At 62.9% G+C, this 12,239-nt stretch overlaps 1 protein-coding gene across 1 annotated transcript in view; it reads left to right on the forward strand.

Moving 5' to 3' along the window:
• The window catches only part of CCDC187 (coiled-coil domain containing 187), a 40,443-nt gene that overhangs the window by 12,386 nt on the left and 15,818 nt on the right, over positions 1-12,239 (forward strand). The window contains exons 11-20 of the mRNA XM_068553211.1: positions 1,351-1,913; positions 2,246-2,329; positions 2,376-2,485; positions 2,905-3,010; positions 3,085-3,228; positions 4,414-4,519; positions 5,440-5,629; positions 6,046-6,170; positions 6,269-6,403; positions 6,668-6,780. Coding sequence (XP_068409312.1) covers positions 1,351-1,913; positions 2,246-2,329; positions 2,376-2,485; positions 2,905-3,010; positions 3,085-3,228; positions 4,414-4,519; positions 5,440-5,629; positions 6,046-6,170; positions 6,269-6,403; positions 6,668-6,780 — 1,676 coding nt within the window. The remainder of the gene's footprint in view (positions 1-1,350; positions 1,914-2,245; positions 2,330-2,375; positions 2,486-2,904; positions 3,011-3,084; positions 3,229-4,413; positions 4,520-5,439; positions 5,630-6,045; positions 6,171-6,268; positions 6,404-6,667; positions 6,781-12,239) is intronic.

A 12,239-nucleotide genomic window follows, 5' to 3' on the forward strand; every position in this document is an offset into this window, starting at 1 on the left:
CAAACATCACTACCATCATCTCCAGGACTTTCTCATCTTCCCAAACTGAACTTGTCCCCGTGAAACACTCGCTCCCCATCCCTCCCCCAGCCCCGGGCCCCACCGTCCTACTTTCTGTCTCTATGAACCTGATTCCTTCTGGGACCCTTTTGTGACTGGCCTATTTCACTCAGCACGATATCCTCAAGGTTCATCCATGTTGTAGCCTATTTCAGAATTTCTTTCCTTTTTAAGGCTGAATGATATTCCATTGTATGGATGGACCACACCTTGTTTATCCATTCATCTGTTGATGGACACCTGGGTTGCTTCTACCTTTTGGTTGTGAATGGTGTTGCTGTGAACATGGGTATGCAAACATCTCTTCAAGCCCCTACTTCCAATTCTTTGCGATATACACCCAGAATTAGAATTGCTGGGTCATATGAGAATTCTATGTTTACTTTTTGAGGAACCTCCGTACTGTTTTCCATAGCAGCTACACCATTTTATATTCCACCCACTGTGCACGAGGGTTCCAACTTCTCCACATCCGTGTCAACACTTGTTCTTCTCTTTTTCTTTAATAGTGCCCATCCTAAAGGGTGTAAGGTGGTATCTCATTGTGGCTTTTTAAAATTTTATTTATTTATTTATTTATATTTATTTATTTGGCTGCACGGGGTCTTAGTTGCAGCACGCGGGATCTTTAGTTCCGGCATGCGGGATCTAGTTCCCCGACCAGGGATCGAACCCGGGCTCCCTGCATTGGGAGCATGGAGTCTTAACCACTGGACCACCAGGGAAGTCCCTCACTGTGGCTTTGATTTGCATTTCCCTAATGATCAGTGATGTTTAGCATCTTTTCACGTGCTTCTTGGCCATTTGTATGTCTTCTCTGGAGAAATCTCTATTCAAGTCCTTTGCCTGTTTTTTCATCAAGTTATTTGGGTTTTTGTTGTTGTTGAGTTGTAGGATATATACTCGGGAGTGATCTCTGATCAGATCTGGGTTTGTAAATGTTTTCTCTCATTCTGTAGGTTGTCTTTTCGTTCTGTTGATTGGGTCTTTTGATGCATATAAGTTTTTAATTTTGAAGGAGCCCGGTTTATCTATTTTTTTCTTTTGTTACCAGTGCTTTTGGTGCCATATCCAAGAAATCATTGCCAACCGTCCTTCTTCTTTCTAACAGCCACGTGTGGTCTGTCCTATGCATGCACCATAATCACCCCCTGGTCATAAACAGACGCAGTGAATAGACTCTGGGCCTGGCACGGAAGCTGCCGCTATGGGCATCCCCGCACACGCGTGTTTCCCACGCTCCTGGAGAGGGTGCCCTAGGGCCGACCCTCTTCCCCTCTCTCCCTGCAGCTTCTGCCTGTGTTTAAACAGAGCCTTGAACCCGGCTGAGACTCTGGAGGTGGGAGGCCCCCGAGATGGCTGGGAGGGCGCCCGCCTGCTGACGTCGGCCAGTTCTTCCCTGGGCCCCCTGCAACTCCAGGACCTGACCACCCACTACCCAAGCCCGGGGCTGTGCATCTACCTGGACCCCGAGGAGTCCGAGCGCCTGGGCACGCCGGGCCCCCTGCACTTCCGGTACAAGCAGGCCCGGCTGCAGGCCCTGGAGACCATGGCCAACATCCTGAAGCAGCGAATCGACGTCCTCACCGACAGACTGCACAGGTCCGAGGCGACAGACGCACCGGGGCGGCCCGTCCCGGGCCCGCCGCCCTCGAGCTCCAGCACGCCAGCCTGCCCCGGAGCCCTGGTGCCCAACGTGGGCGGAGGGGCACCCTGGGACTGGGCGGGCATGCGGACCGGGCCGCTTCTCTCCACCACCTGCTTCCCGGACACTGAGGCGCTGCCCGGGAGCCCTGGCTGGGAACGGCCGCAGAGCGTGAGCCCAAGGGGCCACCAGGCCAGCAAGCCCCAAGGTAGGGCCGGCCCCGGGGCCGCGGATGACCACTTGCCCCGTCGGTGGCCAGGGGGACCCCGCTTTCTCCCTGCCTCTGGGTTTCTTCTCCTGAAAGGGGCGGGGGTACAACGACAAGACCACAGAAGTTGTCCCTCTGCAGCTGTTGTCACCATCTTGCCTCTGGCTGGGGGAGGGGTGGGGTCCGGTCCTGAGCCTGACGTGCCCACCACCTCTCTGCCCTGCCTCCTGCAGAGGGGCAAGAAAGCAGGACCAGGGTCCCTCCTGCCAGGGGGGTGGGGGCCCCGTCCTCACTCCCCGCCGACCAGCACACCGGTGCCCGTCTCTCCAAAGGTTTCGTGGAGGATGGGCGCCCGGAGCTGGACAAGAGGCTGGCGAGAAACGTGGCTTCCTTCCAGGCCCTCAGCCCCTTCGCAGGCAGGTAAGCCTGAGGCGCCGCTCTTGAGCAGCCTTGTGTCCCCAGGGTGGGTGCCGCCGGCCCGTGACGGAGCCCGTAACAGGTCCAGTGACGTGGCTCCTGACCGGTCCGGGGAGAGGTGCTGGCCTCGGACGCCTCTGGCGGGGCTGTGCCCAGTGGGCCATGTGGAAACACTGTCGGCCAGGCGTCCCCGTGTGGTTGGCAGGCTGGTTGTGTCTGGGGGACACGGAGACAGGCAGCCCTCCACCCGGGTCGGTGGCCCATGTCGAGTTCTCAGGACCACCCGTCCACAGCCCCTTGCACCTTCTCATGACTTCCGTCTCCAGCACTGGCCTCCTCTGGGGTCACTTCACACAGGTCCCTTTGCACGGGCCCAGTTACAGACAGATGGCCGGCCCGGGGCAGGGGCACTGGGGGCCAGCCCAGCCTGGGTCTGCAGTGTGGCCTCAGTAGCCACCACCCCGGGCCAGCCGCTCTCCTGGGGACCCTCTGCTGTTCCGGCCCTCACCCCAGGCCCCCAGAGTCTCGGCCGGCCTCCCCCTGAGGTCCAGCTGCTGTCCTCTCTGTCCTCCAGCTCATTTCCCCCCAGCAGCCAGTGTCCCCGCTCTGTACTCCCAGCCCCTCTAGGAGGGGGGGCGTCCTCCAGCCCGGGGCAGGTTCTGTCCACGAGGGCTCCAAAGGTTGGGCTGCGCGGGGGAGCTGCTTTCTTGTCATCTGGCCTTCCCTGAGCAGCTGTGGCTCCCAGTCTTCCCAGGATTCGGGGACATGCTTGTCTCCTTCTGCAAGGACGCACCCCTCTCCTGCCCCAAGAACTGTTCCTTCTGCCACATCGCCCGCCCGCCTGCCCAGGGGCTCCTGCAGGCACGGGTCCCCGTCCAGTCCTCCTCACCTGCCACTGGTGCCCTGCTGGTCCCCAGCCCCACCCACCTCCTTCCCTGGCACCCGCACCAGGAGGTTGTCAGACATCCCTGGCCCCCTCCCCTCTCTGTCCTGGGGCTGAAGCGCCGTGGGGCAGCCGTCCCTGCCTGGCCCCCAAGCAAGCCCTCCCTGCTTGCCCTCTCACCTTGTGTGGCCACACGTCCTCGTCCTCCGGGACTCCAGGCTCGACAGCTCAGAACCCAGGGCGGGGGAGGGGGTTCCAGAGGGGGACAGGCCAGTGGGTGGTCTCCAGGGGGCTGGCCTTGCTCGTTGTCAGTATCGGCCAGAACCCACTGGGAGGGATGCCAGGGGCTCCTCGCCACCCGCTTCACCCCGTCTCTCCTGGGCTTGCTGCCCTCCTACGTGGGGCTGCCCTAGGGCCTCCGGGGGTCAGTGCAGATCCCAGGTCTGTGCTTAAAGCTGGTGACCTTGAGCACATTCATGGCCCCCCCACCAGCCTCAGAGTCCCCCCTTGGAGATGGGGGGTGGCCCCGAATCCACTCTGATTCCCCCAGCCCTGCCTCACCCTCCCTCCCCTCCCCCAGCCCCTCCCCTGCCCGGCCTCAGTGCAGTTACTGGAACTGAATTGTTGCCACCAGTAGGGGTCGGCATCGGGCTGGACTTCACGTCCTCTGCACCTACCCACCCCCCTCCTGCTCCCCGTCTAGAGCTTGAGAAGGGGAGACGGGTGGGAGAATTCTCCAGAGGTTAATTTCGGTGCCCTAGGCTCTAAGGCGGACAGCCTACAGCTGTGTGTCCCGCTGCTGGACAGCCAGCAAGGTCCCAGGGGCTCAGGCCCAGGAGGTGTCAAAGCTGAGGGGTGTCCGGGACCTTCCCACCAGGGGCACTGCGTCTCCCTCCTCACCTCAGCCTGACCAGGCAGGGAGAGACAGGAGGAGGTCAAAGTCGTTTAGAGCCGTGCCCTGGACGGCCCAGCACCCTTGGAGCCCAGGGGTCAGGGCCCAGGGGCTGGCTGGGCCTCTCAGGCCTCCTGAAGGCACCTGGCCTGGCCCAGTCTTCTAAACTAGCAGTCTCCACTCACTGCTTCACGGGGCTGCTTTGCGGCCATGCCTCTGGTCATCTCCCTCACTGCCCGAGTGAGTCCAAGGATGCAGGTCACAGCTCTCCTCTCCAGGGCCTGGCCCCCCGTCCTGCCGCCTCTCAGGCCAGTTCCTGAGTCGGGGTGGGTCTCCTCCACCGAGTCCTTTCCCTGCTGGGGCCACAGTGCTCAGTGGCCGGGTGGGGGCCAAGCTTGTTACCAGCATCACGTGGTGAGGACACCAGGGTTTCCCACCCCCCATGGGGCTTGGGCCCCTCACACCCAGTCCACCCCGGCATCTCTGGAAGGAAGGACAGAGGAGTGTGTGCCCCAGCTGTGTGCCTGCCGTCACCCCGCAGGCCTCCCTGCACCTCGTGCAGTGCTTGCAGCAACCCTGAGGGATGTGTGCTCATCCCCATTTTACAGATGGGGAAGCTGAGGCTGGCGGAGGAGAATTGACCTTGCCCAGGGTCATGTAGCCTGGGGGAGGACAAGCCAAGTTTCAGACCCAGGGCATGGACTCCAGAGCCCCCAGTTTTTCTGTTACACCCCTTCCCTGGCCAGTGGTTCTCAAACTGTTCCCTGGGAACTCATTAGAAATGCAGAGTGCCCGGCCCATCCCAGCCCGCCTGAATCTGATATGCTGGGGGTGGGCCCAGTGATCAGGCGATTCTGATGCTCGCTGAAGTTTGAGAACCACTGCCCTAGAGAATCTAGACCAGTGGTCAGCAAGCCACAGCCCCCTAGACCCGCCGCTGGTCTTTGTAAATAAAGTTTTACTGGCACAGAGCCATGCTCATCATTTACATAACGAGTGTGGCTGCTTTCCTGCTTTCCTGCTACAAAGGCAGAGCTGAGTGGTTTCCACGGAGACGGAGACTGTGTGGCCTGCAAAGCCTGAACACTGACGGTCTGTCCCTCTGTGGGAAATGCTTGCCATCCCTGCTTTAGACAATTGAGGGAGAAGGGCTTGTGGACTGATGGCATTCCCTTTAAGCAGCCTTGGAGGACGCAGCTCCTTCCTGCCCTTTGTTGATCCCAGGTGGGGGTTATTGCATCCTAAGTTCTGGGTTGGGAAGGAGGGAGCTAGAGAGTCCCCCTGTCTCCATGACTACGCATTCCTGGAGCAGCCCCTGCTGCCACTGCCTCTAGGAACCCACCCCTGACCATCGGAGGAGCCCGCGGTCAGTGCTCCTGCCCCAGCATCCCTGGGGTCATCCCAGGATCAGCCCCTGGGCCCAGCCCTCGCCTCCTCAGCATCTCTCGTCTGGGCCCCGGGCCGCTCCCTCTTCCTGGAACAGTCTTTTCACGCCACCTCCCCGGCAGGACCGTGAGCTGTGGGGTAGGGGCGGGGTGGTGGGTCACCTGGGAAGCACGGCAGGTGCTCAGCGAACACCTGTGGGGCTGGAGGAGGGCCCGTCTCCATGGTGCGCAGGTGTGGCCGGTGTCTTTAGTCACTCAAGGGCATCCTGGGTCACTGGGTGCAGGAGAGACAGCCACGTGTGCTGATGAGACGTGGAGTGAGGCGGGCTGTCGGCACCGCTCGTCCGAGCCCGGCACACACACCTGGGCTGCGCAGTCATCTGTGCCCCGAGCCCCTAATCCGGGCAGCTGCAGCCCACCTGTGCCCGGTGGCTCTCCCACCCCACCTGGGCTGCTGCCCTCTCGGGGGGCCCAAGGCCACGCCTTCCTCCTTCTCCTGTGGCGGACGTGCTGGGCAGCCCCGGGTGAGGCTGAGCTCGCCCTGATGGAGGGCAGGTCTCTGAGTCTGACTGGACCCGTTTGACCCCGGCCTCCTTGGTCATCCGGCCGGCTCAGGCCCCTCTGTGGACAGGGCGGCAGTGCCGGCACGAGAAGGTGGTGCTGAGGCTGAGAGCTAAGATGTGGGCCCTGCTCCACTCTGGGCCTGGTGGACGGTCCTCCTTAGCAGATGGCCGAGGGGACAGAGACAGAGGACATGCCCCATGCCCGTCACTGCCAGAGCAGCCGCTTTGCAGGAGCAGACCCCGGGCAGGCGAGGGCTTTCGGGCAAAGGGCGCTCTGATGCTGGCCCCAGCACCGATGGTGACCGTGGACGCCGAGCGCTCCTGCTGGGCGCTGGTCCCCCCGGGTCCGAGTACAGAGCCCTGAGTCGCCGCTCACAGACCAGGCCCTGCCGAGCTGGGAGATCCTGAGGGTGTGGGCATCTACAGGCCCCGCCTGCTCGCCACTGCCCTCCTGGCCCTCTGGTCCCAGGCCCATCCCGCCTTTGGCCCTTGGGTCTCCCTGGACACTGGGTCTGCAGGAGCCCAGATTACCACCCCGCCCACCCACCACAGCCCTCAGCTGTCTCCTGCCTCGAGGGTGTTCGCTGCTCACACAGGTGTTTGTGTGTCCCCAGCTCACTCGGGGCGCCAGCCACGCCAGACCCCCGCTGCGGCTCCCTGCGGCTGGAAGAGATGCGGTCGGCCGGACGGGCGGGCTTGGTCGCGCCCTGGACCCTCCGGAGCTGTGGTAAGGGCAAGCCTGTGGACAGGCCCTGGGCTGGCTGGTCGGGTGGCCAGGGAGGTCCGCTGGGGACCCCCTCCACTGCCTGACGCTCGGCACGGTTCTGCGGGTGTAGAAAGATGCTTTTCTATGTGGATAGCACCCGCGCATCAGTATTAAAGTTTTTTGGAGGCTTTCAGGGCCCAGCCGCTTGCTGTGTGCTCTTGCCGTGCTTCTGTTGTGACTGTTTGCTCCCTCGAGAGTCAATGGCTTGTTTCATCAACAGCTCTGCTCCCGGGGCCCAGCCTTCTGCCTTCTCTTTTGAGCCGAAGGGTTTCTCCCCCGTTATAGCTGAGGAGGCTGGCCCAGGGCCCCAGGGCTGGTGCACGGCCAGGGCCGGGGAGATGGCGCTCCCGCCTGGTGCCCTCCTGGGCTCGGCCCTTCTCTGTGGCAGCAGCCTGGGCCTCAGCCCCAGCATGTGCGGAGCGGGCGTGGGCTGGACTGTGGGATGCCCTGTCCAGTGGGGGCTCAGGGCGGGGGCAGCTGGAGGGCCCTGGCACGGCGCTGGGGACCGAGCACTACTCTGAAAGGCCTGGGATGTGATCTGCCGTTTAAGCCTCATTTTTCAGTTGGTTTTCTTCAAAAGTTTTAAGAACGGGAATAAAACGTGCTCACGTCTGTCTGTAGGAGAATCGGGCACTGCAGGTGCGTCCGGAACAAAGCCCCAACCCCTGCCCCGCTCGGGAGCAGCCCCAGATAAAACCTGCACCTCCGTACGGGGCCGGCTGGAGTCGCCCATCTCACAAGGGGGGCAGTGAGGCGTGTGGTGTCAGTGGCCTGCGAAAGGCCCGGGGGCAGTTAGAAGCCCCGGGTTTCCCCCTGGTGCCTGGGCGAGGGGACGGGAGGGGAGGGAGGAATTTCAGCCCAGGGCTCTGGCGTCCCACATACCTGGGGTCGCAGCACGGGGTGTGGCAGACCCCTCGAGGACGAGCAGCTTCCCAAGGGGCTGCCCGGCAGCGGCCTCCCTGACGGACACCTGCCCCGCCCTGGAAGACAGAGGGCCCTCAGGCCAGGCAGGGCGAGGGGCTGGGGCCAAAGCCCTCAAGGGGCTGCCAAAACCCTCCTGCAGACCAGGCTTCCTCAAGCCCACCGGGGTGGGGCATACGTGTGCTGTTGGACACGTGCACGTGCGTGTGTGTGCGCGCGCGTGTGTATGAGTGTGTGTAGAAGGGGCCCCGGGCCCCCTGAGGCAGGAGGCTCTGTGCCACCGCATCCCCTGCCCGTCGCTCTGGGAGACTCTCCCAGCCTGGGGAGGGGCTGCTGGGGAGCCCCCTGGTTCCTTGGTTCATCCTCCCTGCGCTCACTCAGAACAAGCTCGCTGAGCACCTGCTGAGCCTGGCACTGACCGGGCACCAGGCCCTGCCCTCAAGGTGCCTGCCTTTTGGGGAGGGTGGGGCAGGTGGTCAGAAGACACACACGTGACAACACATAGCACGTCAGGTCCTGGCCAATAAGTGCCCAGGGGGCGAATCTACCCGGAAGAGGGTAGACATTTCCAGCCCCTCCTCGTCCAGGAAGTGCGGCCCAGTGAGGAGCAGTGAGCTGCCTGGGGCGCCCAGGGACGGGCTGGGACCAGGGCTTGGGCTCAGATGCCAGCTCTCTATCCACCCCTCTCCATCCTTCTGGCTGAGCTGGAACCGGGAAACTGGGCACCGCCGTCTGTTCCAGAAAGCTGGGAGAGCTTGGGCAACCCTGGCCCCTCTGGACCATCAGCTGCGCCCTGTCTGTAAAATGGCGTAACACAGGGACTCAGGGAGTTAAGACAGAAAGCAGGTGGGCCGAGCACTGCAGTGCCCTTAGCTTTCACTCCTGGTCCCCAGCGCCAGCTCACTCCGTCCTCCCGGGACGCACAGCCCACGTGCGCCCTGTACGCTTGTGTCCACCCACACAGGGTGGGCAGGCGATGCCCAGTGTGGCGGCAGGGAGGTGGTACAGCGCCTCGGGGGACAGGCAGCCCCGCCTGGATGCCATGGTGAGGGCAGAGAAGGGCATCCTCTCAGCATCCCTAAGGGGAAAACCGTCAGTTGCTGGTTGAAAGGACAAAACCCCTGGATGGTGGACCACACATCATGGGTGGGGAAGGTGCAAGCTTTCCCACGATTCACCCCCTCGAGTGGTAGCCTGGGTACCAGGGCAAGGGCAAACGAAAACTGAGGTCAGCAGCCCCTTTTGTGCAGAGCTGCCCTTTCCCCAGGGGTACCTCTTGGCCGGGCAAGGGGCTGGGCCATAGCCCTCCTGAGAAAGGAGCGGCCTGGTGGGAGGGTGCCCGGCTGGCCACCAGGGCCCCCCCCACCCCGCGCTGTGCCCTCCAGGGAAAAGAGACAGGGCAGAGCGCTCCCTCCCCACCCTGCCGCCTCCCACGAGGACGAGGACGTCCTCCAGGAGCCTCTGAGGTCTGTGTGGGTGGAGCTGTCGGCCAGGCCCCATCCCCCCATGACCCCCAGAAGGCCCAGGGCCCGATCTTCCAGAAAAAACAGCTGCTCTCCCAGTTCTGCCTGCAGGGAGGCGGGGAGGTAGCTGGACAACGGGCTCTCAGCTCTCAGTCCCTCCGGCGTGAAGGGGCGGAGCCCCAGCTGCCCTCACGCTGTCCTCTGGACAGGGCTGGGCAGCGCCCCTCTCAGTGCATTTGTGGACTGAAATTCTCTGACAGCGGTTCTTTATCCTGAGGCTGCAGGCAGCCCCAAAGAATCATCTGAAATCTGAGCTGCTCCTGCCTGGAGTGGCTGAGAGCAGGATCTCAGGAGCCCGGACAGCCGAGCAGTGAGCACAGGCCAGGGTGCCTGCGCAGCGCTCCCGCCAGACGCCTCCTCCAGGAAGCCTCCCAGATAGCACTTGGGCTGGGTCAGGTGCTGCTGCTCGGCGTGCCTGGTGGGAGTGAGACTCGTGTTTGTGCCTCTGTCTCTGTGGCCCACAGGAACTTGAGAGTCTGGCTTTCGTGGCAGCTCCGGCTCCTGGCACAGTGCCTGCCAGGCCGGGAGTACTTGGGGAATATTTGCTGAAAGCATGAATGACCTCCTGAGGGCCCCGAGGGCCCCTGGGCCCGGCGCTGCGTGTCACACACGACGTCTCATTGGTCTCGCCCTACCTCGGGGCAGGTCCCATCCTCATGCCCACATTCACGGAGGAGGAACCCAGCGCTCGGAGAAGCACCCATCACCACCCGCCAGTAAACGGCAGAGCAGGGATTCGAGCCCAGATGAGTCGGCCAGGCTCCGGCTTTCACCACTGGCGGCAGTGTGTCCCATAGAACTTTCTCCGATGAGAGAAATGGTCTCAATTCTGGGCTCTCCGATATGGTGCCCACCAGCCACGTGTGGTTGTGAAGCCACTGGGACGTGGCCAGTAGCACTGAAGGTGGAATTTTACATTTTTGTTTCCTTTGAGTTTAAATGTAAGCAGCGCGGGCAGCTGCCGGCTGTGGTCGGACAGGGAGGCTCCGGCCCTCAGACACGGCGGCCTCACACCCAGGCAGGGCCCCATCGGCTTCGTTCTGGTTTGAGGCCGTGGGTCCCCGACCACAGCCCTATCACCGAGAACACGCCTGTCCTCGTCCTCATCCTCATCGCCACGTGTTGAGTGTGTGTTAACCCTCACGGCCACCGACGCTCTTGGGGGGCAGGTCGTGCTGGATTCTTGGGGCTCCTCCCTGATTGTCGTCAGGAGTTGGGGAACAAGGCCGGTGCCATCCTCTGCTCAGCAGGGTGACTGCCAGCTGCTTGGCCAGCCAGGGCCACGCCCACCTCGGGGACGGCTTGCTTTCTCCTGGGTCACAGCTCAGAGCTCAGGGACACGCAGCCCGTGTCTCCCTGGTGACCTGTCGGGGGTGCCAGCCTGGCCACAGATGACCACAAACTCCCCTTTGTGGGCTGAAGCGCTGGGGGCCTCGGGTCTCTGAAGCTCCTGGGCCCCTGGAGGAGGGTCAGCGGGAACTCGGTGGGGGACCGGGCACCTTCTCCAGCTTCACCCTCTCGCAAGGGCCACAGACAAAAGCAAGGGAGGAGTTTTCCCTTCTCGAGGGAACTGCAGCTCAGAACAGACACCTTAAAGGAATTCTGCAAAGTGTCTTCATTTCCCGACGTGGCCAGTCAGCTGGGAGCAGGAGCGAGCACGCCAAGCGTCACCCCGAGTGCTCAGCACGTTAGGGGGCCAGAGCCCCTGCCCCTCCCCTGGGCTCGGTGCTTCAGAGTTTCCTCAGCGGCCGAGGAAACGCCCAGGAGCAGGTGTAGCCGTCGTTCACAGCTCTTCGGCCGCTCTAGCGTGGAGAGCCGAGCCACTCTGTTCTGGGAAGGAGGGCACAGTCGGGAGGAAGTTACCCTCTCGGCACACTGGCCAGTGACGACCCAGGAGCTTGTCCAAGAGCCACCAGGAGGGAGTGGCCGTCCTGCGTGCCCTCCTCTGACGGCTGTCACTGGGGTCGGCAGAGAAGATGGAGGGCGGGGCAAGGAGGGAGCCCGCCGGCCGCCCCACCCTCTGACTATAGAGTCACCCCCCCACCCCCGCCTTGACCTAGGCAGCCTCCGCAGGGCCAGGATGGGTCCTCAGGGCCACCAAAGGGGAACAGACGCCCTCGGCCGCCCTTGGGGAGCTTGAGGTTTCTGTGCCCGCACTCTGGACAGTCCCAGAGATCCCAGGGAGGCCTTGGGCTGTGACCCTCCGCCTGTGTCACCGCGTACCCGCTGGGCTGTGATCGTAATTAGGGCAACCGTTAAGGGCTACCCCTGCTGAGCAGGTGTTAGATCACCTCACTACAGGGATGTCCCCGTGGAGGCTCCGATGGGCTAGCGCTTTGTTCCAGGTCACCCAGCGGATGTGTGGTGAGCTGAGGCCTGTCTGGCAGCGAAGCCTGTGTTCTTGGCCCTGGTCACGTGTCTGCAGACTGGGGTCCCTGCTCCCAGAGGAGTGTGGCCAAGGGTCAGGCAGGGCGAGCCCCTCCCCACCTGGGAGGGTGGGGCGACGCAGCAGCCTCTGTCTCCCTCCCTCGCAGGCTGCAGGCCTGCCCACCCTCCCAGGAGGTGCAGGGAAGGGACCCTCCCTAGCGTGTTTCCCTGCAGGCCCAGCGCTGAGGCTGAGCGAGGGCAGGCCGCTCAGCCGCCCCTTTTCGTGGTTTCTTCAGGTCTGCTGTCCGACATCCGGCAGAAGTCCCTGAGCTTTCTGGAGTCCCTGAAGGTGTGTCACCTTTAGGCCCCTTCTGTTTGGGCGTTGGCTGAGCGACAGAGGCCCCAGGCAGGGAACTGTAGAAATTAGAGGGAGGGAGGAGAGCCTGGACAGGGAGAAAGCCCTGGGACTGGCCCAGCGAGGGGGGAGGCTGCAGGCAGGGGAGCAAGGTGGTGGGCTGGACGGAGGGGTCCTTCGGGGGGACCCTCCGAAAAGGCTCCTGTTCTTGGAGGTGGCACCGCCTGCCCTCTGAGCTGAGGACTTGCCAGGGA

Source organism: Eschrichtius robustus, chromosome 10 (assembly GCF_028021215.1).
Source record: "Eschrichtius robustus isolate mEscRob2 chromosome 10, mEscRob2.pri, whole genome shotgun sequence".
NCBI classification, from domain to species: domain Eukaryota; kingdom Metazoa; phylum Chordata; class Mammalia; order Artiodactyla; family Eschrichtiidae; genus Eschrichtius; species Eschrichtius robustus.